Source organism: Nansenia antarctica (genome assembly GCF_963989245.1).
Source record: "Nansenia antarctica genome assembly, chromosome: 9".
Taxonomy (NCBI): domain Eukaryota; kingdom Metazoa; phylum Chordata; class Actinopteri; order Argentiniformes; family Microstomatidae; genus Nansenia; species Nansenia antarctica.
The window spans coordinates 20,786,397-20,812,172 of NC_137679.1; the positions used below are offsets into that span (position 1 = coordinate 20,786,397).

General features: G+C 43.6%; 2 protein-coding genes across 2 annotated transcripts in view; one reads left to right on the top strand and one right to left on the bottom strand.

Moving 5' to 3' along the window:
* scaper (S-phase cyclin A-associated protein in the ER) overlaps window positions 1–18,231 on the top strand; it is a 67,273-nt gene extending 49,042 nt beyond the window's left edge. Inside the window, exons 24-28 of the mRNA XM_080539307.1 lie at window positions 2,584–2,824; window positions 6,574–6,723; window positions 16,286–16,477; window positions 17,149–17,197; window positions 17,366–18,231. Coding sequence (XP_080395433.1) covers window positions 2,584–2,824; window positions 6,574–6,723; window positions 16,286–16,477; window positions 17,149–17,197; window positions 17,366–17,469 — 736 coding nt within the window. The 3' untranslated portion in view covers window positions 17,470–18,231. The remainder of the gene's footprint in view (window positions 1–2,583; window positions 2,825–6,573; window positions 6,724–16,285; window positions 16,478–17,148; window positions 17,198–17,365) is intronic.
* A 2,779-nt stretch (window positions 18,232–21,010) lies between these two features.
* On the bottom strand, window positions 21,011–24,324 carry isl2a (ISL LIM homeobox 2a; the record flags this gene model as incomplete). Its single annotated transcript, XM_080539334.1, has 6 exons — window positions 21,011–21,127; window positions 21,455–21,622; window positions 21,932–22,215; window positions 23,005–23,267; window positions 23,696–23,885; window positions 24,267–24,324. The coding sequence occupies 6 exons, from the start codon at window positions 24,322–24,324 to the stop codon at window positions 21,011–21,013; spliced, it is 1,080 nt and encodes a 359-aa protein (XP_080395460.1).
* Between the last annotated feature and the right edge of the window lie 1,452 nt (window positions 24,325–25,776).

Consider the following 25,776-nt stretch of genomic DNA (forward strand, 5'->3'; position numbering starts at 1 on the left):
TCATTTAAAGGGCTTTATTTGGCATGGGGAACATACATTGCCAAAGCAAGTGTGAAGGTAAAAAACTAATAAAAAGAGTGCAATGTACGACTAGAATATATACATTGTTGAACAGAGCTGTGTGTGTGTATATATATATATATATATATAGTATACAGGTAAATAACGATCACTTAAGATAAAAATAGAAAATCGTGGACATTGCAGTTATTATGTACAGAGGTGAGCATGGTGAAAATAGTGTAGACAGTTATATACAGTGAGTCTTTACGGTGGTTTTGTTCCATTGGACATCCTTTTACTGTCACAACAGCTCACACATGGTGCTGCTGTGTTTGCACATTGTTGTACTTCCCCTGGCAGTTTGTTGTTGTTTGTCACGTTTTCAAAAAAAATAATCATTAAGAGACATTAAGACCTTGTCCTTTTCTTGTGTCCCTGTTCATTTGTGGAAGGACACAGTGAATTCTTTAGACCGTACATTAAGTTCTTCTTCTGCCTCAAAAACGGAGTGTGTTTTTACATCCTGCCATTTGAAGACAGCAGTGTATCTGTACTCGACAGTCGAGCGTTTGCTCCCTACCGTGGATCCTGTGACGACATCCTGACTGTATCACTGACTGTACTGTAGCAGCCTGCTCCTGTATCCCTCCAGCTGCTGTGTGTGCTGTAACAGTGGCCAGCTGTTGACACACACACACACACACACACACACACACAAACACACACACACCAGCACTGGGGGAGTGTTGCTCTGTTCTGCTCTGCTCCGCTCCGTCTGGTGTCACTGAATATCTGTGGGAACACACAAGCTCGGTACCTCACTTCTTTAATGAGCAGACAAGGCAGTGTTGTGTCATGATCAACACCCTGCTAATCCAGTCAACTATCTCCTATTCTGGCAGTATTCTCCCCCCCCCCCCCCCCCCCTCTCCTCCGATGTTGTATATTTGAGAACGTCCACCATAGGTTTTGGAATATCCTTGCCACGCCAGTTGCTGCGTTAAGGGATTTATCTGGCATTAGAGGCCATGTTCTTGTCAAGCTACACATTTCCACACAGAGCTGTTGGCCAACATCAAGTAACAGCATGCACAGTGGGTTCCATCCAGGGGTCAAACGGCCTCGATGCTTTGGCTGCAAATCATAGCTTGTGCAGCAGCAGCAGTTGTATTCTTAAATTGCCTGTCAGCGCTGGCTTATGGCTCTTGGTGGGTTTGCGTGGATCATCGTTTTAAAAGACCATCGCCTTTGATTTTGAGATTATTGTTTTGTTCCTAACGACATAGGATCTTGTTTGATTGAAAACATTTTGTTTTTGTTTTTTGCTCCGACTCCTGGCTAAACATGCCTCCTGGAGCATGTTTTTATTACGGTGCTTACAGTCTGACCTAGCACAGACAGACTATTTAAGACAGTTTTAAGATTTTTGGCACTAGACCTCTCCATGGAGGTTTTCATTCACTGTCCTCAAGCCTTAAAGGGAGGGGGCAGCTCAAGCACTCTCAGTGACCTCTTCCTCCTCCTCCTCCCCCCCGTCTCATCAGTTTTATGTGCTGGCTCTGTTCTCACCTGTGATGTGTGCTGAGAGTATGAAGTTACCAATCCCTTTAATCTGCAGGGCGGCGTCCTGGCTAAGACACATAAACACGCTGCTTTAAATCCTGTAAGGTGGACCTTAATTAAACGGGCTCCAGCATACAGCGCCGTGCCAGAATGCTCTGTGCTTGTGGAACCGGTGCCATGAGCTGTCAAGAGCGACTTCCAAGTTTCTGTGTTCGTTATTTCTGCCCGGTTTGGAGGTGCACAGAGGAGGACACTTCCAGTTCCAAGATGTATACACATACTTCTCTGTCTGTGTTTGTGGTGGTTTGTGTTTGTGGTGTATTGTGGTTGACCCCTACAATCATGTCTAATACAGTGAGCTAAGCTCAGTCCTGATTTCTTTAACTGCATAACTAAGTGTAGTGTCAACCCCCTTCTCACAGCCCCCCCCCCCCAGACATCAGCCTCAACTGAACTCCTTCCTGAATGACTGGAACCCGTTCAGTCACTTCCACCCAATCAGGCTTTCATCGGAGGGGGAAGGTCCTGGTCTAGCGAGTCAATCTAGAAGCCACAGCGACCAGACTGCCTTCATCCTCTGTCCTGGGTCCCCACTGCTCACTGTGGTTTAGAGAGCAGCCAACACCTTCTCAGGTTCAGAGCCTTTCAGCTGGTTGTCAAACCCCTCCCCTCCCCTCGGCTCGGCTAGCTCACAGCAGTTGTCAGCCACCAGCTGAAGGGCTATGTTGGGAAGTCCACCGCAGCTTAATTTAGAATGAGAGGGGGGGGGGGGGTCTGGGATACGTTTTTAAACGAGGGGGGGAAATTCACTGACTGACTGACTGAAAGGAGTGAGGATTAGTGACCCAATCAGTGACTTAAGAGTTTTCTAGATCGAATAATGTGGAATGTTGCCTCCGGTCTTGTGTGTTGGCATGAGTAAGTACAGCCGCAAACTGTATGGCAACTTTTACAATTTTGCTTTATGACAGTTGGAGGATGATCACATGACATGTGAGTTGTGTCTTTCCCCCCCAGCTCTCCCAGTATATTTGACAACAAGCGCCAGGACCCCACTGGGCTGACGGCCATGCTGCAGTCCACAGACCTGGTGGGCGTGGTGCACACCCTCTACTGCATCCTGCTGCACAGCTCCTCTCTGCCTGAGCCGGCCGCCCAGAGCCCACAGGAGCCCTACGCCTCCGGGGTCATCCAGGTCTCCCTGCAGGGCCTCCGCTTCCTCAACAGCTTCGCTCTGCTCGACCTGTCCGCCTTCCAGGTAACACACACACACACTTACTATTACACACACACACACACACACACACACACTTACTATTACACACACACACACACACACACTTACTATTACACACACACACACACAACCAACGTTTATCTCTTTCTCTCACACTGTCGCACACACAACTTTGATTGATCTCTCTCTTTCACTCACTCTCTCTCTCTCACTCTCTCTCTCTCTCTCTCACACACACACACTTACTATTACACACATACAACCAACATTTATCTCTTTCTCTCGCACTGTCACACACACACAACTTTGATCTCTCTCTTTCACTCTCACTCTCTCTCTTTCACACACACACACACACACACACACACACACACACACTTACTATTACACACACACACAACCAACTTGTATCTCTTTCTCTCACACTGTCACACACACACAACTTTGATTGATCTCTCTCTCTCACACTCTCTCTCTCTCTCACACACACACACACACCAACCAACCCCAAACCGGTCTTGCGGGTCAGTGTGGATGTACTATGCCAAACACATTCCACAGTGTGACATTCGGAATGGGGGGTGCCATGAAAAGGTCTGGTCACCAAGGCCCCCCCCCACCTCCCCCGCTCAACAGTTTGATTAAATAGCCTCCTCGTGTCCCTGTGCACAAGCATCAGCCAGCACACAAATATCCGCTCCTCTCTTCCTGGCAGCTACAGGCCCCCCAACTACAGGCCCCCCAACTGATCTGGCGGGGGCCAGGTCTCTAACCAGAGCTGAGAGGGTCTCTAACCAGAGGTGTCGCTAGGAGAGGAGTGTTCCTCCTCGGGATAAATCTGACCTCTCTGACATAAACACGCACGTCCGCTGACCCCGGGTTAGCTGCCGAGGTTAAACGGAACACAGTGGGTCAGCAATGCGGATGGACCTGAGCGATTAGTGCTGTTCCCCACAGCCATACATTACTGCCTCTGATGAAGGGTTAGGGGGGGGGGGGGGGGGGGCGGAGACAGCTTCTCTGTTCTAAGGCACCGTATAAACAGAAAGGTGTGAGGCAGGAAGCAGGAGAGTTATTAATTATTTTAATGTCTTTTGGGGGGTAATTACACTGAAGCCCCCTCTCTCTCTCTCTCTCTCTCTTCTCCCGTCATGCCAAGGCTATTTAAAACAGCTGGAAGTTAAAGCGTTTCAGCGCCAACGTTTTTATGAACATTTTAAATAATGTTTCTTTTGCGGTCCGACGTTGTAATCACCTCGTGGTTCAGATTACACCACGGCAGCAGCTAATAAGCACGACAGCGGACGCTGAGCTGGTCTCCTCTCTAGTCTGGTTGCCTGTTCTGCTGCAGCATCGATGACCCACCGAGTTAGTGTTTTCGAGAGACTGTATTTGTGACGGATGTATTTCGTCAACCTTTTCGGTGTTTATTTCACATTTTATTCAACCACACACCGTCACATTCATTCATCCGACGTAAACAAACAAAAATAGCTACGTTTATCTTTGTTATGTTTCAATCGCCATTATTCACCTCCATTTCCCCAAACAGATAACACGTATGGTTATAATGGTGTCAGATGGATATGTTGTGCAGGGTGTTGTAGACACGTGCAGACAGCAGGGATCAGGCTGTCTGATAGCAGGACGGGCCCACTCAGGTACTGCTGTATATGGGGCGGTTGTTTACCGCCAACCCTTATACACCCAAATTTGATTCCAGTGTTTTCACTGTCTAGCCTGTGGGTGCTCTGTCATACTGACATGTTTAATAAATACTGTCTGTGGGCCACTGATAGCATCTCATCTTGGGGTGGGGGGGGGATTGGGGTTCCTATGGTGTAGAACCCCCTCTGCTCTGAGAGCTGGGGTAGACCCCCCTAGCAGAGTCCACACTGTACACACACCACTCCACACCACTCAACTCCCCTCCACAACAAGAGCACACACATCCCTCTCTCCACTTCTCATTCCATACGTCTGGTCTTTGAACCTCCCTTTTTGTACCAATGATATCATTTATCTTCCCGTCCACTCGTTTCCTTGCCTCTGAAGTCAGGTTTTTTAAATTATCTGTTTTTTAAAACAAAATTGCTCTTAGGCCTAGGCTCCACGATGACGGATTTGGCTGAATCCGCGATGATTTGATATCGTTTGCGCCTAAAGGCCACATTGCTTGTTTTTTTCACAAATTTTGAGAGCTGACACCGCAAAGATACTCTGTGAGGGAGTTTCCGTATCGTATTTGGTATCGTGTGGACGGCGATACGGGAGTGTGTGTTGGAAACGATGACGTCGAGTCACTGGATAACAGCATCTACTGAATATCCAAAATGTAAATGTACATATTGATATGCTACGTCTGTATGGTGTAAGTCATGGCTAACTACTATCTCAATGTCCACAGTCCACACTTGTACACAATAAGATATGGCTATTTTAGCTTCTGTCTTTTTTTTTCTATTATCAAATGTTTGTATTTGATATTGGATACATGTGTACGGGTGCAAGTAGCATAACTAATGTGATCAGTCACTAATAAGGGGAACGGTGGAGAATGTGTTGTATTGTGGTTCATTTACTGTTCAGCACTTTAAGTAATGTTCAGTGCATGACTTGTGCTATATAAATACAATTCTAAAAGTAACAAGTGTGCCCATCAAAGGTCTAGACATTAGGCACGTAAACATCTAGTCCTCCACTTTGTATCACAGCCAGTATAACACGTTTAAAATTACTGCAAAACAATACCAATAGTCTACAGTGAACGGCTCACTGTTCATTTGTCATACATGTCGAAACATAACTCACTAGAATAGGAAGGTAGCGCGGCGGTTCTTTGCGTGAGCAAACCTCTCAATGACTTGAGGTTACATCTTGTCCCTGGATCAATGGATTTTCAATAGAAAGCATGGCATGGACGTTCGTTCAGTCGCTCTTGTCCCATTGTGTTTCTTGCAAATGTCTCAAAACTCTTGAAACCAGCCGATGGTCAAACATTCAATGCATGACTTGTGCTGTATAAGTAAAGTTTGATTGATTGATGTATATGCGCATTGCGCTGCGGATTCATTGACTGTATTATTGTTGTTTTCACACAACGACAAACATGTGATGCATGTTCCAGTTTTATTCTTTGAACAACAGAATAGCAAACGTTAATAACATCTATAAATACAAATATAAAACTTGAGTACAGATAGCAGGTAGTGCAAGGACATGACATTATTGACTGTCTTAAAGAAACATCTTAGCAAGAGGCACTTCAACAATTATCAAAAACCTTATTATGCAACGGCTCTTTTCATACAACCTAAAGTTACACCGATTAATAACGCATACATGCCATATCTTGGATGCAGACGCAATGTAAGTGGAGAGGAGATTGATCGGGACTGCGGGAGTTGACATTACAACCGAATGTATGAAATAATTATATTATTTTACGGTACTATCTCAATTATCCTTTAATAATTTCCTGCTTCTACCAGCATGCGCATGCCCAGTGTAGAATGATCCTGTAATTTGCAATTCCATGTGGCCAGAGATTCCTCTGCGCTACAGTGTGAAAACACTTGTGTGGCTACTGGCTAGAGATCAGATCGGCTCCGAAATTGCGTCTGGTCATGGTGGAGCCCAGGTCTTAGACCATTGATACTGTACAGGAGAATGTCTCCGGTGTCTGCTGTCGAGTGTTCTGTGGCGGGCAGCAGCCTTAGACACCCCCGTAGAGTCCCGGACCCTGATGTATGTTCCTGTGGTGTTTGTAGTCTGTTCTAGGTGCAGAGGGACTCTCTCTCGCCTTCCGCCACATCGTGAGCTCCCTGCTGTGGTACTGTTCCCAGCACTCCGCTGACGAGCTGCTCCATGAGGTCATCATCTGCGTGGGATACTTCACCGTCAACCACCCTGACAACCAGGTAAACGTTTATCCGTGCACTTACTGAACAGAAAAAAATATATTTTGTTTTAGTTTTCATTATTGTTCATTGTTCCATGAACATTGCTTAGAGTCGTTCGAGTGTGAAGTGTGTGTATACAGTCTACTTTCTCTTTCAGAAGAAATTAGGACATGAAATGAAGTGGTTGTGTCAGTTGGAGCAACCGGTCCATAATACTTCTGTCTCCTTTCTTAGGCTGTATGATAACAGTCTTTCCTCAGGTAGAGGCTGTATGATAACAGTCTATCTTCAGGTAGAGGCTGTATGATAACAGTCTTTCTTCAGGTAGAGGCTGTATGATAACAGTCTTTCTTCAGGTAGAGGTTGTATGATAACAGTCTATCTTCAGGTAGAGGCTGTATGATAACAGTCTATCTTCAGGTAGAGGCTGTATGATAACAGTCTATCTTCAGGTAGAGACTGTATGATAACAGTCTATCTTCAGGTAGAGACTGTATGATAACAGTCTATCTTCAGGTAGAGACTGTATGATAACAGTCTATCTTCAGGTAGAGGCTGTATGATAACAGTCTATCTTCAGGTAGAGGCTGTATGATAACAGTCTATCTTAAGGTGGAGGCTGGGAGTGGTGAACACAATAGCAACAAAAGGCCCCCTTTCTAAAAGATTAATGCGTTGCCACTTCTGTGCTGTCGGACTGTGTGTAGCGTGTAGCCTATTGTCCCTCAGAGTGGCGTGTCCCATTGTTCCCTGGCCGTGGAGCCGAGCGGCCGGCCCCTCTCTCTGCCTCTGTGTGGGCCTGGCCTGCCTGCCGTTCAGGCTACTGAGCCCCTGCTTGTGAGCAGGATGTGATGGAGCAGACTTGGCTGCTGTGTAATTGGCTGTCATGCATGGTCTGTCTAGCAGGCCCCTGAGCAGCCGTGCACCCTGCTACAGTCGACCAGGCTTTAGTTACAGGGTTCCCGCGCTGGTCTTAAAAAGCTGTAAAGTCTAAAATCCAGCAATCCGATTTATAAGGCCTAAAAAGGTCTTACGTTTCAGTTATTCAGTCTAAAGAATGAGGTGCTAGGTCTTAAAAATGAGATCCTGCAAGGAAATCAGTCCGACCACATCTGTTTACCCCGGAAATTAATCAAGGTGGAACCAAATGCCAATTCGCTTCCTTTTTTGTCTGTATGGTAGTGAAATCCCTAATTTCATCACCTCAAGGATGACAAAAAGATATCATATGGTGTCGCAAATAGGTCTACATTTCTATTCAAAGAGGTCGGAAAAAGGTCTTAAATTTGACTTGTTGAAACTTGTAGGAACCCTGTAGTTAAGTGAAGCCTGACCCTCAGCCCCAGCAGAACCGTTTCATCTCAAAACCGTTTCAGCTGCCTACTAGTCTAGAACGTCCTCACAGGCATGGTCAATCCCCGCAATTTATAGGCTGATTATAGATTCTAATTTCCAGGATATTTTAGTTCTAATTAAAGAATCTGCCATTTTATTGCACTTCAGTTCTCCTCCACTGCTCCTATCCAATTTAATTATTCTGATGTACGTAATTAGCATTTCTTGGCCATTGTGGGCCAAATTTGCATATTATATTGGATAATTGAATGAGGACTGATGATTGAATTAGGGTGCTGACAGATGATTGGGCTTTTGTACTCACTGCAAAGGTAACAGAGCATCCAGTCCAGGACTCGCTAGCTTTTGCATATTCATTTCTGCTCACCGCACTTTGCTAATTTGAAATTCCCTAATGTAAAAGGGCTTTCCAACCTGTGACTCCCATCCAGGGCACAAGCTTGTTGGGAAATTAGGAAAGATCTTATTATGCTCTTTTTTTTCTAAATCTGCCCTGTGGACTCATTCAGAATGATAACTGGTAGTATCATCAGGGTCATTTGTATTGTTTATTGTCTAAGTGGCGTGGTGGTGGGGGGGGTGGGGGGGGTGAGAGGGGCTAGAAAGGGTCTCCTGCGACGCTCACAGTGCTGAGGCTTGCCAGTGGCACCGGTCCTGGAACGTGTCCATGTTGAGCTTTAGGAGGATGGATGCAGTAGAGGGGGGAATATTTGGAGCAGCTTTTCTCAGGCTAATGTAAGCATTGGCAGAGCACAAAAGGCAGCGCGACCCGAGGCCTGTGCGGTCACACACAGACTGCTGATTCACTGTCGGCACACCAGTCTTTGTTTATACGTGCGCTTCAGAAACGATGCTCATAAAAAGCAGAACTTTGAAGAAGCAGGTCGTGGAGTGATCTATTCTCCCTGCTCTGAGGGTATAAATAATTAACCCTGTCACACAAAAAGCCATTGGGAGAGTGACATATGTAGCCTTGTGTGTTTTTAAGTGTGTTTCCTGCTCGTGAGGCCACGCAGCCATATGTTTCATTGTCTGCTGGGGGAGCCCATGGAGACAATTATACACATAAAAACAGTCTAAATGAAGCCTACTTTGTAACTGACATGTTCTTTGTCTCTTGAAGGGATACAGTATATACCAGTAAGCTCCCTTTTACCTGTCTTTCTCTCAAGATGTGCTGTGATTCATTTGTGAATCATTCCTGTGTTTTGCAGTGACAGAACTGTAATTGCTTGAGCTGTAAGGCTTTTGACATGTTAGCCCAGAGCTGGCTTTGCTTGCTTTCCATTGGAGCACTTGTGACCTGTCTGTCTTACAAAAACTGTTGCTCTCCCCCATTCATGGAAAATGGCTACATGCACACACGTACACACACACACACACACACTCACACTCACGCACACACACACACACACACACACACACACACAAAAAGGAATGCAAATGTATCTTATTTCATGACCAGAGTATGGAAAGTTTTCATTGGTCAAATGTACTTGAATTCTGATTAATCCGCCCTAATCCTGCCTGCCTTATTTTAGTATTTGTCCATGTTAAAGGCTACTGTAAAACAGAAAACAGGCAGCTTGTGAACTAAGCAGGTCTATTCTTAGACTGAACATCTCCACACACCACCAGCCTCATCTCCAGGGGAGCCCCCCTCCTCCTCCTCCTCCCCCTCCTCCCTCTGTTTCTCCTTCCCATTCTCTACGAGGGCGTTTCCTCTGCCCCGCAGGCCCAAGCCAAGCTCTGGGGCCTGTAATCCCTGTTAAACTGATGTTGAAACCATCCCTTCAACAGTCCATTACTGCCAAGACAACCAAACCCTCATCGCCTCCGGGGGCGAGCGTGGCTCATGCAGACCGTTGGGAGCCAGAGCAAGCTGGGGAATGCACACTGTGTATCATACCCTAGAGTAAACAGAGGCAGGGAGACGGAGAGACACTCACTACTGGTGACTGGCAGGAGAGCGGGCCTGATTGTTAGCTTTGGAGATGATTTACAGACTCCTTCAAGGGTGAACTCAGGTGCAACTGACTGAAGTGTAGTCGCGGACATTTTTTATCCTCGTTAAACCTTTCAGAAAGAAGAAGTTCAGCCGCCCCCCCCCATCCCCATTAGTCGTCATTCTAGTCCAGACAGTTTCAGAGAAGAATGGTTATCAGTTAGGATCTAGGATAGGATGTCAACGTCAACAGACGTAGATAAATCTGGAATGATGAGACGTTATTTAGCGACGGTGCCATCTAAAAGTCAGTGTCGTGTCGCCATCTGATTGTCTGAAGACAGTTCGCAGTAGTATTCAATACACATCTCAATAAGCTGTCGGTGGGTGGGTCTTTTCTCCCCCCGAGTACTGTGTGTTTCCTCTGATGTGCCGTACTCCTCTCTTATCAGTACTATGGTAACTACTATGGTTCCTCTTGGGTGTAGAGGGAGGATGGGAGAGGGTCTGGTTAGTGTTGCGGGCCAGAGACTCAGATTTGTGGCCCTGTTTTAAAGCTGACGCATCCTGGTTCTTCTAGCAGAGGTGTTGGGGCTGTCTAGACCACATGCTAAACAGAGCGTCATCCCACGCATCCTGAACTGTCTTGCTTTTCCGATTCCAAAAGCAACGTTATTTCAGTAGTAGAGTAGAGAGCTAGATTGCTACATTGTATGTTAATTTCTAGTGTCCATTGTCTTCTCTCTGTACTACGTTAAACTGCTCAACCTGGTTTCCACTTCAACTTGGGCTTTCCCGAGGACTTTTTTTTGTTGGCGTTTCGGAACGTTAACTTTACACACTCTTTGTTGTCAGTGAACAAGCGAGGTCGTTATGTAACGGAGAGTCATAAAAAAACGCTGCCCTGTTTGAAAACTCCAGGTCTCTGCAGTTAAGAAAGAGCAGAGCTGCTAGGCACTTGAGCTTTACGGGGTCAGTGTTAAACTGGGGCCCTGATTCATAGCTTCAGACGCTCGCTGCTCCTTTTATGATGTCAGGGTTTGAATAGATACTTCAGTGGACAGGGGAGAGGCTGGACGGGGGCCTAATCCCTGTTTGGAACACCGTTCTGAGCACTGTTGTAGCGCTTCTCCTAGGAGAGGCCTGGAAAGTTGGCTGTAGACTTGGTTTCCGTGTAACCTCTGGTCCATGGCTGCCAGCAGGCCTTGTTTTATGTCTCTCTGCAGCGGGCACTTGAGGGTGGACAATTTGTTTAGGCAGCTGAAGATAGAACACTGCGTAGTGGAGGATTATGAGATTGCTGTATGATTTGTGGGTAGAATCACCTCGGAGCCTTTGCCCGACCAGCCAACATAGACGCTGAACTTCTGAAACTGACGAGTGTTCTGGATTATAATATCCAGCAGCAGGGATTGGAACCACAAATTATTTGTATTCGTAATAAATTGTATCTAACAATGCGAGATTAATTTACCTGGTATCTCATTATTGAATTTATGACTCCGGCCTCTGCCAGTTCCTCCTCGTGCAGTGTTGCAATGGAAAAGATTGATTCTGTGATCAAGGATGTTGTGAACTAAGCAGGAAAAATCCTCCAAGTATAGCTCCTACACTGAAAATAAGCAGCTCCGTTTTTGAAAACAACCAGATCATTCCCATTTTTTTTCTCTCTCTCTTTCTCTCCAGTGGACAAGCTATGGTGGAGTCAAAAAACAAGTTTGTCTTGCATTCCTTTGGAGAGAACATAATTGTGACACAGGGAAGCTACTAGGATTTTTGAGTCTCCTCTTAGTGAACATGTTTGGGAGTTCATCTTTGTTAACCTAATCGAGAGTTTGCTTTAGTTGCGTGCCAGGGAGGTCTTAACTCTCTTAAAAAGGCTCTTCAGTGGTTTGTTTTAGCTGGTCAGTAAAGAATCTTTAAACAGACATTAATATGAAATGGCATGGCTTTGAACGCTGCTGTAGAACACAGCTCTGAGGAGTTTCACCTTGAAATGATAAAAGCAGTGAATTATCTTTGAAGCTTTGTTTATCCTGCCCTTAAACCTTAAAGTGCATTATCAAAGAGAGAATGCATTGGAAGAGTATTGTTAAGTGTATTTGCAAAATCTTGTAAATCCTCGGAATTTATGTCACTGTGGCCAGGAGACCTCACCCTGCCCTTCTGGTTTGCATTTGAGTTGAGCCCTAGTCCGGCCGTCTGTACCTGTAAACCAGTGGGGTGTTTTTCCAGCCAGGATTTACAGTGGTGACCCCCCGGTTTTCAGGGAAGTGCTGATGGCCTTCTCAGGCTCGGGGGAGATGCCCTGAGCATTAGGCCAGAACCTCTTCCTTTGGACCAATCCCCCCTCTAATCAAACTAGGCTGGGAGTGATTTGGTTTTAATATTGGTGGGCCGGATGTAATGGTGTGTGATTGACGGGCGCTAGTGAAGGGGAGCAGGATGTCGACCGGGGTGAGAATTCCATTAATGGTATTGCTCATTTCTTAAAGTGGCGGCTGCGAGGCTACAGTGGAGGTCTGCTCACCCTTCTCCCCCACGCCTGCACTGTGCATGCCCTCTCAACCTGACCTGCACACACACACACACACACACACTCACACACACACACACACACACACACACACACACACACACAGGAATATGGTATTGAATCAGCTTCATTCTCTCAATGACACTCATCACTGTTGGAGATGAACCTGTTATGGGGCAAAACAAGTCAAGTCAAGAGTCAAGAGTCACTTTATTGTCCCATCACTGGGAAATTTGTATTGGGCTTACACCCCACAGCAGCCAACAAAGAGCAACAGACAATACAGGATATTAGCACACAAACAGAAGGCAGACCTGATTAAAACAAGAGTGGAAATAAAATGATAAGCAAGATAAGTTACATTCATCTGGTGCAGTTTAAAAGTTTAACAGAAACGGGAATAAAAGAATTTTTAAATCTATTTAATCTAGCGCGGGGGACTCTGAACCTCCTCCCAGAGGGCAGCAGTTCATACTCTGCATGTAGGACATGGGAGGGATTCATGAGAATTCTACTAGCCTGTCTGAGAGTAGCCTGTTCAAAAATAGACTGCAGGGATGAGTGGTCTTTCACCCCTATGATCTTCCATGCAGTCTGTATCAGTCGGACCAGTTTGGACCTTAGTTTTACAGATAGGTTACCAAACCAAGATGTAATGCCGTATCTGATGAGACTCTCTAAGACAGACTGGTAGAAAAGTAGCATAAATTTTGGGTCAACACCATGAACTCTAAGGCGGCGTAGGAAGTGTAGTCGTTGTTGTAATCTGCTACAAAGGCTGTCTACATGGGTGCTCCAGGTGAGTGAGTTATCAATGAAAACCCCAAGATATTTGTAAGAGGCGACCTGAGAGATGGATTGTTTGTGGATGACCACAGGCCTGTGGTCCCCAACACCTCTGGGGTCGAACACCATCTCCTCAGTTTTCTTAACATTTAAAACCAGGCAGTTAACATCACACCATTTAACAAACCTCTGGATTTCAGAATAATAGTCATTTAGGTCACTGTCCTTTTTGATTAAAGCAAGGATGGCAGTGTCATCCGAAAATTTTATGATGCGGTTGCTAGGGTAGGTGCTTCTGCACTCGTTTGTGTATAAAGTAAAGAGCACGGGGGAACTGACTATACCCTGTGGAGCACCAGTGCTTATGGTTCTGGGTTCCGAAAGAGTGCCATTAACACTGACCCGCTGTGTGCGGTTAGTTAAAAAGGAGTGATACCATTTTATAATGAGGGGGGGGACATTAAGCCCATTTAACTTCTCAATTAAAAGGTGCGGCTGTATCGTGTTAAAAGCAGAACTGAAATCAACAAATAGGAGTCGGACATAGTAGGTAGGGTCCTCTAAGTGCTTAGATATGAAGTGCACCATGGCTGAGGTTGCATCATCTGTGCCTGTGTTACATCTATACGCAAACTGAAAAGGATCCAGAGAGCAACTGACTGCATTTTTCACTTTACATATAATGAATTTTTCAAAACATTTCATTACAACAGATGTCAAAGCGACTGGTCGCAGGTCATTATTTTCCTTGCAGCTAGCCTTCTTAGGAACAGGAATAATGATAGCGTCTTTCCAGATGGACGGAACAGTGTGAGAGTCCAGAGACTTCTGGAAGATAGGACACCAGGCCTCAGCCAGCTCCTCACTGCAGGACTTTAGCATGAGCCCAGAGATGCCATCCGGTCCAGAGGACTTTCTAGGGCGGGTGTTAGCGAACAGTCTCTGTACCTCGCGCTGCTCAATGGTGATACTTGCTTCCAACTCAGGCAGCGCCTGAAGAGCCACTGTTTGCTCCATCGAGAAGTCGGCAGTCTCAAACCTGGCATAAAAATGGTTAAGTTCATTGGCTTTTTCACCCTCGTTTAGGACACTAAGGCACCTTTTAGCTGGGGCCATGTTAGTCATATGTTTCATGGAGTCCCATAGTTTTTTAGTGTTCATAGAAGAGCAGTGGGATTCAAATGTCTCTTTCTGTTTCCTCTTGGCCCCCCTTAGTTTGTGATTCAGTTCTTTTTGGATGTTCCTCATGGCCAAAAGATCCTTATTCCTGAATGCAATTCTTTTCTGAACTATGCACTTTTTGATTTCCTTCGTGATATGGGATTTGTTGTTAGGGTACACAGTTATAGATTTCAGGGGTAGCACGTTATCTCTGCAAAACTTTATATAATCTGTAATAGTGTCAGTAGCCTCTTCAAGGTCCAGACCGTGAAAGAGGTCCCAGTCGGTACAGGAAAAGCAGCCTTTTAGGGTTTCAATGCCATCATCATTCCAGACATGAACTGTTTTAACTTGGGGTTTGCTACTTTTAAGCAGAGATTTATACGTGGGAATTAGCTGGACAACATTGTGGTCGGAGTTACCTAACGGGGGTTTAGCCCTGGCAGTGTAGGCGTCCTTAACATTGCCATAGCATTTATCAAGGATTCGTTCACCTCGCGTGTTACACTTAACATACTGCGTGAATCCAGGCAGCGCAGACTCAAGCTTACAGTGATTAAAGTCGCCGGCAATAAAACAAGGTGCTTCAGGAGTGCGTTTCAATTGTCTGTGCACACAGTCTGCTATCGCGCTGGCTGCTCTAGCAGCATTACCACTCGGTGGAATGTAAACTGTACATAGTACAATATTCCCGAATTCTCGAGGAAGATAAAAGGGCCTGAGGCTTAAACATACCAGCTCAATGTCAGGGTTGCAGACAGACTCTCTTGTGGTGAATTGAGAGCACCACTTCTGGTTGATGAAGACGCAGGTGCCACCTCCTATCCGCTTCCCGGAGTTTGAGTTCCGATCGGAGCGCACGAGAGAGAAGCCCTCAAGGTCCACAAGCGAGTCCGGTACGTCTTTCTGTAGCCAGGTCTCGGTGAAAACGAGCAGACACGAGTCGCGGTACTCGTGTTGGGCTCTGGTGTTGCATCGGAGTTCGTCAACTTTGTTCTTCAATGAACGGGCGTTGCAGAGAACCATAGAAGGCAGAGGTGGCCTGTCCGCTCTTCTCCGCATTCGCTGTCTCACCCCTCCGCGTCTCCCCCTCCTCCTCAGTCTGCGGCCGTGGTGGTCCGGAGGCCGAGCCCACAGCTCCCTCGGTAGCTGGGGAGCAGGTGTGTCGGTGGAGCGCAGCAGCAGTAGTAGATCACGGGGATAGCGGAGGAACGCCGGCGTGGATTCCCGACACGACGGCATGGAGCGACATTGTTTAATAAGCTCCCAGACGATAAAAATAATGAACAGTAGTCTTGCTAAAACCATCATCTTGTTACCACACAGGTATGAATACAGGCTCACACAGCGTTAAACTGCTAAAAACACGATAAAACAAACAAACATCAGAACGCGGCAGCAGCGAGGCAGCCCGGGTCGCTACTGAGCAGCGCCACCGGAAGCAGGGTGAAACAGTGAAGGAGATTTCTATTTTGATAAAGATGTCAAAGTATCTCTCAATCATATTTCCCCATTTACCTCCATTTCACATTTCACAATATCTGAGCAATTACTTGTGGTACAAAGGAAGAGGAAAAACGTCCCATCATTGTGTTTTATAGCCTGTAATTGTATGGCGGGAGGCTATGCCCTCAAGTTCTCCTCCTAATGGGTGTTTGTGTGTTGTTTTAGTGGCATATTTACGTGTGGGAGGGGGAACGTAGGGCGGTGATTTACGACTAGCACTGCCACTGACTGACTGAATCACTGGCCCGGCGACTGAGTGACTGACTGACTCTGCTCTGTGTGTGTTCCAGGTGATAGTGCAGTCTGGCCGCCAGCCCAGCGTGCTGCAGAAACTGTGTCAGCTGCCCTTCCAGTACTTCAGCCACCCACGCCTCATCAAAGTGCTCTTCCCCTCCCTGGTCTCGGCGTGCTACAACAACCCTCAGAACAAGGTCATCCTGCAGCAGGAGATGAGCTGTGTGCTGCTGGCCACCTTCATAGAGGTAACCCCAGCGCATCAAACACATCTTGGACCTTTTTGTTATCATTCAATAGAAACAAATAAATAGAGATTCAGTTAGTCAGTCTTTGGGGTTTGATGTCCGTCTCCCTTCAGTGTGTTTTCAGCAGCTAGATAAATGACAAGCTTTTACCAGTGGATTTACTTGCCACTCGTTTAGCCTCCTGTAAACAACCTGTCTCCTTCATCTCCCTCTGACAACGTCCCTGCTACCAAGACTGTTTAGATAAAGATTAGTTCTCACCCTGAGAGAGACAGGCCATTTTCATTTCATTCAAACAGAGGAGAGATGTATGGGTCACTGCCTCATGCCATTATTTATTGGACAGTGAAGCTACAGAGTTTTAGCTACAGCTCCTGGAAAAATTATTTGACCCTGACTCTTTGAACTCATAATAATATCCACTATCATGACATCATTGCAAAATGTATGGGGCGAAGAAAAATGCTATGCCGTCAATGTAAGTTAGATAAAGTTCCGATTTTGGTCGTTGAGTTTAATGTAAGTCACATAAGTTGTTGTTAGCTTGAAGCCCAGTTGTTTGAGATATGGTGAATGAGATGAAACAGTTCCAAGGGGTAACCCCTCCTACTCCGGCACTTAAGTATTTTTATGCCGTAGAACATTCTGACACATTCTTTCATTTCCCCTAGGACTGTGCCTCAAGTGAGAACCAACCCGATAATAAGACCCAACAAGGCGGTAGGTTTCCATCAGTTCCGTTGTTCTCTGTGAACTGCACATGATTACTCTGTTTCTTTAACATTTGGCTATTTGTGCATGAGAATGATTCTTAATTTTGACACAAATAGTCTTTATAAAGAAAAGCTGATCTGTATCCCGTTTCCTTTTGATTTGTCTCCCATACAGAGAAAGCCTACCAGCCGCTAGATTACTGTGAGCTGTCCAATCGTTTTCCTAGAGACCAGTGGGACTCGGCACTGCAGTTTTTCCTCAAGAAGCAGGAGGACTGATTCAGAGTCGCACACTGTACTGCACACACTGACACACACACACACGCACCACGGAAAACACTACGGAATAAAGACAAGATACTGCACTCACCTACTCTCCATACTTTTTTACTGAGATTAGATATCTGCACACTGGCTTTTTCTTTTAAAAGAATGCAGTCTCAAAGCTTTGCCAAGCTGTTGAAATCTTAGAATTCAAGGGGCGAATCCTATGTCGAGATGCGCGTGTGTAACTCAAACTTTCATGTAAATCATTCTTTGATGTCGTTTGATTTGTTCAAGTTGCATGCAGGTATCTCGCTTAGCACTCAGTCCCAAGTCACGCACAATAATTCTATTCAGTGTCCAAGCTAGTCATATGTTTTGGTGTTGTGTTTCTATTGTGGATAGAATGGCAACTTTGTAGAAACAACTGAGATAATTAAAAGCACTCATACTGGTTATATTACATAATAGTTTTGACATAATAAGTAATTACATAATGTGTTCATCCGTAACTGTTTTTGATTCCTGTTTTCATATTCCGGTTAAGATGTGAATGACCTGACCAGACTGTTTTCCCTAGTTAACAGGATTTGTACTGTTTTGTACTCTATGTAACATAGCTTACATATGTTGTTTATTCTGTACATTTTAGCTTAGTTATAAGTATAAGCTATGTTGTTTTTCAAATACATTTATGTTTTTTCCTTGTTCTCTCCTATGTTGTGAAGCACCTTCAAAAATGATATAATTTATTGAATAATTTACATTTCTATATCATTTAATAAATTATTTATTATTAATCATCATTAATGGTCCTTCTATTCTTTTCGTCTTGACTGCAACTTAGTGAAGTCTCTCTAATATCCACTTACTGTTCCTCCTCATGTGACCATATGAAATATTGACTGGACTCTCTAGTGTTAGCATATTGTTACATTAATAGTACTTGTTAGTAAGCTTATAATACTGATTAGTAGGTGAGGCCCTGGGTTGAAACACATTGGCCTGCCCTCCATGTCTTCTACTTCAGTCTGCACTCATGTCACCTGTCTGTCTCACCCTGTAGAACACATCCTCAGTCTTTTATATCTCAATGTGTATACAAATGCTGGAGATGCCCAATCAAACCAAGTGTTTTTTGCTGTATGCAACGCATGGTTATGTGTTAGTGCATACTGTAGGATCACACAGTGGCCATAACCCACTTTATCTAACATAGTCTCCCAAGTTGTATAAGAGGACTACTGAGACTATACTTTGATGGATATTAAATCAAAACTAAGTGAATGCTAGTATTATAAAAAGTCATTTTTTAATCCACTTTACACAGCACCCTCCCCCTGTGGAGGACCTATCATTTCTGTCGCTCTGTCCATGCTAGGGTTGAAAGTGACGTCTGTGAATTCTGCTATGATAAATGGCACAATATAATTATCAATTACCTTTAACATTGTCATGCTTTGAGTCTCAACTGACGGCGTCAGGAAGGGACATCTTGTCTATTAGATTACCATCATTTGTTATTGGTAAGGTAAAATCCTGAAGTTCCCCTCTGGAGGAAATTACAACACCTATGTTCATTCCGCTGCTCGGGGCGCATCTGCCCGGGTGGATAGTGGATCAACGCTGCCTTTGTTTGGGTAATTATGTGTATCGTAACTGGCCTAAATACACCTAGGCTAGCTGATTCTGACACGCAGATTTGTAAAATATAGGCTATATACTTATCTGATAAAAAGGAAATTAGCTTAAATCACTTAATACCATTATCCAATGTGAAAACACTTTATGCGCATCAGGCACGCTCCATTACACACATGCCTGTAGTTCACTAATGTTTGTAACTTCCCTCAAATGTCTTTTGTGAACTTGGTAGGAATAATAATGAGACATTATCCCGCATAGCCCTATTCCATTATCCTAATGCGTAACGCCGCTTGACGGAGTAATGCTATTTTAACCTCTTTATTACGCCTAAATGCGATACACAATGTTTTATTCTAAGCCTATATCCAACTTGTATATGCACAACACTAAAACAGGTTTTGTAGAGTGAAGTAGGCCTATGTAGAAAATGTGACCTGTTTAATCTCTTTTCAAGGGAATAGATACATTGAATGTTTAGGTTACTAAAATAGCATAGTCTACCCAAGGGACTATATAGGAGAAGAGGGTTGCAGTGGGCCAGGCCTATATAAAGTGCGCGCAATTATTTAATTGGTGGTATTGGTTGATATGTACCGTTTACGGGACAAATGGTGAAAATAAGATCTTTTTTTTCACTGATCAAAAAGTCCATCCTCGGAAACAAATTGTTGAGGTGTAGTATATCAGTTGTAGCTTGACCCGAGCCCTCTCCATGTCCAGCGGCTATTCCTATTCAACATTTCGACTGGAATGAAAATAAACCCAAGACACGGCAGAGTGCGTTCTTGGGGTGGGAGTCCCCTTCACACTGACTCCAGCCACAGAGAGAGGGAGGTGGGTTTGTTGTGGTTCCATTCAATGTATCGTTTGCAGGTGATGCCAAGCGCAGATAAGGGGCCGCCGAGCCCTGTCCTCTGTCTAGACTTTACCAGTGAAACGGACTGCAGCACATCGCCAATCTGGTCAAACAACCAATCTGGTAGCGAAACTGATGCTGCTGCTTTTTTATGTCATTTAGAATATCAATTTGAATGTTCAAAGCTACTCTCGTATCAAATCGTTTAAAAATACCTAATGGGTAATTTACATTCTTAAATGTCCCTCTCATCTAAACTGACTTCAAATCGATACTCTATGTAGTTTGCAAACAATTTGAATAAGCCTAGGCCTGTGTATCCTACATCTCCAGGTCCGAAAGCAGTACCATAGTATGGCCATGCGTTAAACAACCATAAAGTGCTGAAATAGCATTTCCATTCCCCTTATAAGTCATTTATTTTATACCATGTTAGTGGTTAAGTTCGGATGAGTATGTTTATGAACTTCTGCACCAAAGAGATTTCTCATGCAGAGCTCACATGAAACATTTCATATGGTTTTATTAAGATAGCCTATCTGTCTGTCCTCACAATAAATAACAATAACTTATTTTTTTCTTGACAGGCTCAAACAATCTGTATCCCATCCGCTTACAGTATAATTACAATAATTTACATGACTTGATATTAAAGCATCTCTAGAAATCATGCAGATCTATACATAGATGATGAAACTATACAATGATTGCCAATTGGCCATAATGATCAAATGTGTTGAATATCGAAGTCAGTGGTGGCTCACAATAAAATGGAGTGTTTTGTTGTTGTAATCCTCACGTATCTCCACGTTCGATCCGGGTCCCAGTTTTGACCTTGTTTCATGCCTTACATATCACAGGACAGGCTGCTGAAAATTCACCCGATCCCCATGTCTCTCCATGAAATAAAAACGGCGCATCATCTGTCATATCCAAAGTTTGAGGGGAAAAAATGAAATGTACTTTCTTCCAAGGCCGTGAGCTTGGCAGTTCTCATGCAGGGCACGCGGGAGCATGCGAGGGTTCGAGGCTTTTGAGCGTGTTGCGCTGGTCTCACGTGTCCAACGGACTGGGCACCATGCTGTTCGGGGTGTCCGGCAACTGCGACGACAAGGAGGTCACATCGCTCCCAGAGGAGTTCCCCATGGAGCCCGACTCAGAGAAAGACACCTGAGATTGAGAAAGAAAAAATCAGTTATGATCATCTCACTTTTTTTTCTTCCGTCCTATGATGAAGTATTTATCTGAATGCTACACAAATAAGTAGCAAAATTAGGGAATATAGTGTGTGTGCGTGTGTGTGTGTGTGTGTGTGTGTGTGTGTGTGTGTGTGTGTGTGTGTGTGTGTGTGTGTGTGTGTGCGTGTGCGTGTGCGTGTGCGTGTGCGTGTGTGTGTGTGTGTGTGTGTGTGTGTGTGTGTGTGTGTGTGTGTGTGTGTGCGCGTGCGTGCGTGTCTGTGAGAGTGTGTGTCTTATGCGTGCACACATCTTCCCTTACCAGCTGCTGAAAGGCGGGCTGGTCCAGGTCACTTTGTAAAGCAAACTCGCTCAAGGCCTTCCAGGGTGGCTGGTAAGTTTCCACCTCCACCGGGTTCCCTTGGACGGTGTTGTCATGTCGGATCGGACTGCCTGCCACCAGAGGCATACCCGTGAGGCCCTGGAGATTCTAAAGAGAAGATTAAAATGTTTCACTCTAAACGCGAAGGCTTATGTTACACTAAAACCATTTTGCCTGTGTCCATACGTATAGGCTACAAACACAGGTAGCTTACGTAGGCCTAATTGTACTCAATCGTACCTTATTTTGTTTATTATTGAAAGGCCTATCATATGTTAGGCGACTTGAACGATGATTTCATGTGGCCAAACCAAAACTGATGACATGTGTTTGTCACATTGTGCGCTTGAATAAAGCTCACTTTTGTTAATAACCTTGTCAGTCGTGGCAAAGGATCGTGCACATCAACTAACTCACCGTTTTGTCATGGTGTTGCTGTTGTTGGAGTTGCTTCATGAATATCTGTCTCTTCTTGTCTTTACAGCGTTTGTTCTGGAACCACACTCGGATGACCCTGGCGCTCAGACCGGTCATCTCCGTCAACTGTTCTTTCATGAGTGCGTCTGGTCTGGGGTTGGCATTGTAACAGGTCCGAAGGGTATGAAGCTGTTTTTCGTTCAATACTGTTCGCACCCGAGTGGTCTTCTCAGACTGCTTATGGACGTGGTTTCGATGAGGAGGCTGTCGAACTGACACTGGGTCTGTTGAAACAAATAATACACATATTTTTTTATTTTATTTTTTAACTCAAGTTTCCATTTCATGTTTCTTTTAATTTTCAAGCATTGCAAAACATGGATACGCCTATGAAGTTATACGCCTGTTTAACTGACTATAGCGTCAAGATGATAGCACCATTATTAGATCATTTAGAGCTATATACATACAGACATTATACGTTAGGTTAAAGGGGATATTTTCCGTGCAATAACTTATGAAATGTTGACCTTTTTGTTGTTTAATTTAATTTCGATCATTGTACACAGTCAGAGATTTGTTTCTATAATTTTACACCTGGAAATGCCGTTGCATTGTAGGAGAACCAAACACATGGCAGTAGGATACAATACATAAATCATTTATAACATAACAATGTATTGTTTTCAAATAAACCAAAATGTTGAGAAGAAAGTGAGCAGAAAGTGAGAGAATAGTGAGTCTCACAGCTTACTCTCAGGCTGCCTCAAAAATGACAAAATATCCAGAATCCTATACGCATTTATTGACCATTTAACTTTTGATAAGCCTAAGCCTTTTTAATTGGCATTACCAGTAAATATAAGCAGCAACAAAAACAAGCGTAAGATGTTTATTTTATGGTTATTACCATCTCTATAATAATAATTATAATAATAATTATAATAATAATAGGCTACTAGGCCTACTATATAATAGGTCTACTAATAATAAGAATAATGTGCCTAATAAACTGTTGTTTGTATTCTTTTATTTTGTGTTATTGTTGTTAACACTATCGTTCTTTCACTGACCTGAGATATGTAGGGACCTATTGGTGTGGATATTCCCCGGACTGAGGGGGCTTCCCGCTGAGGCTCGCTCTATCAGTAAACTGTGATCAGCCCGACACAGCAGCTCTTCGTCCCGCAAAGAGAACTCATCCCCCGGTAGGAGATGCCTGCTGCACACCGAGCATCTAAAACACTCCATGTGGTACACGTTGTCACGAGCTCTCATCACCAGATCGCTGCTGCAGAAGCCAATGTTACATTTTGCACATTTAATCCCAAATAATCTGAAAAGGACATAGGAACATTATTGGTCTTAACAGTTTTATACATGGGCCCAAATAAAGCAAGAATCGATATACGCATGGTGAAACAAATGTATTTCAGATCATGTCATGTTGGCAATAATGCCGTTTTGGAATTGAAAAAGAATATTACAAACATATGCCTCCGATAACTACAAATCATTTGATCAGATGAAGACAATTGAATGCAATAATTTTCTTTACAAACTAAAGCAGCTTTAAAAAAATAAAAAATAAAAAGAAAATGCTTTAACGTTTCTTGTTGTCACTATCGGATTTACAGTATGTAACTTGTAACAATTAGCTAAATAGATTCCACTTTTTTGCAGTTAAGCCGACTGTTACCATGGGGCCTTAGGAAATTCCAAAGCTCTGAATCACGTTAGTGAGGAAAGTTAGTGAACTCCTACCTTACATAATCTCTTTTGCAGTATGTCTTGCCATCTCGGACGAAGCAAGTGCACGTCTCATCCAGGTACTGACTGCATTCCGCACACTTCAGACATGCAGCGTGCCACTCCAAGTCCGGGGAGACTCGTAGGATATATTGGTCGTGTATTTGACTTCCACAGCCCACACACATTGCGATTCCAGACTTCTCTGTGGAATGCACATACCCTGTAATCCGAAAACATCATTGCTAAATCTCCTCATGTATGTGTGTCCATCCTGTATGCATTCACACCGACCCTGACTGTCATCCTTGTAATTCAGAGTACAGGGCTTAGACTATACTCTTCAAATCGCTATTCTGCAGAGACTCAATGCTGGGTAACAAAGTTGTCACATTTCACATATGCCTTATGAATTATGATTATAGAATTGGGTTATACAATCATAAGGAATGTTTTGCCAGTGAATAAGGCCTTCCTTTTTTATTTGCAAGGTCTGTGTACTGTAGGCTATAGCGCTCAGCATATAGGCTAAAATGTTATATTAACCCAAAACGATACATTTATAAATGTCAATATGTTTACTTACTTTTGGAATGATCCCCCATATCATCCAAGAAAGAAGGATTGAATATAATATCCACCATACAGAAGGGCTAGTGCAGGCCGATAGATGAAGGAAAGGAGTGGGAGACTGTCCAGTCCCTCGCTGACTGATAACTTCTATTCCTCGAGTGAGAGGTGGAGAGAACGATGTCCCACGCACCGAGTGACGTCACATGCAAACCTGGACCTCTGTGCATTATGGGGGGAGGGTGTGTGTGCGTGTGTGTGTGTGTGTGTGTGTGTGTGTGTGTGTGTGTGTGTGTATTTGTTTGTGTGCGTGTAATGTATGTATGTGTGTGTGTGTGTGTGTGTGTGTGTGTGTGTGTGTGGGGGGGGGGGGGCTATGTAGAGGAACAATAGATATAGGCTACTCGACCATTGTAGCGTTTTTCTTTTTTGTGCGCTAAAAAAGCAGAGCACAATTGAGCGTATATTTATTTTTTCTGCATCATGTGTCATTATTTTTCAAATTAAAAAAGTTATAATAAAATGTTATTGTTTTTCGTTTGATGGATGTTCTTTTTTCATGCATGTAAGGAGTATGGTGATATTATGACAATATACATCATGATATCAGCAACAACAACAACAACAACAACAACAACAGTAGGCTACTTATACTAATCAATGTAACAACGTCAATAATAACAACAACAGCTTATTATTATTATTATTATTGTTAATAATAGGAATATTACGAATAAGAAGAACAATGATGATTATTATCATAATTATTATTAGTAGCATTAGCATTATTGTTATCATTATTATTAGTTGTTGCATTGTTATTATTATTATTATTATTGGCCTGTTCTGGCTACAAAACTGCATGAATACAGTATGATCAAATACTGTTCATATGAAGAAGTGAGAGAGCCCTCTACTGGATAATTGGCATACGATCAGTATGACATCTGTTGTTGATGTTATGATAGAACATTTGCTGTTCATATTTCGGCCATCTAGATCTGATTTCCTTTGCAATAAGATGCTCACATATAGGCTATATCCATACAGTTTAATTGGGCAAATCAAACAAAAAATACAAATAACAAATCTGTTGCCAATGTACTTAATGAACTAACATGTAACTCGATTTCGGTTTAAATAAAGAAGTAAACAAATGATTCCCATTCTAAAAAATATACACAATTCAAATTCGATTATTCTAATTCTAATGATTTGAAAATGATGTCGAATTTTAGGCTTATCAATAATAATAATAATGTTTAATTAGATGAACTTTTAATAATGGAGTAAGGAGTATTTCTTATGCAATTAAGTAAAGGCTATTGGCGTAAAATAGGATGTACATTTTAGCAAAAGACTGCATGAAATGTCATCCGATTTGAGGCTATGCCTATTTGTTCAAGGTGACTGCAAATAAATTGACAACATGATCAACACCCTAGATGTAAATTAATTTAGGATACAAATAAATTGCAATATGGGTAGTAATAGTGGCTGCAATTAGAGATGTATAAATCAAGCGT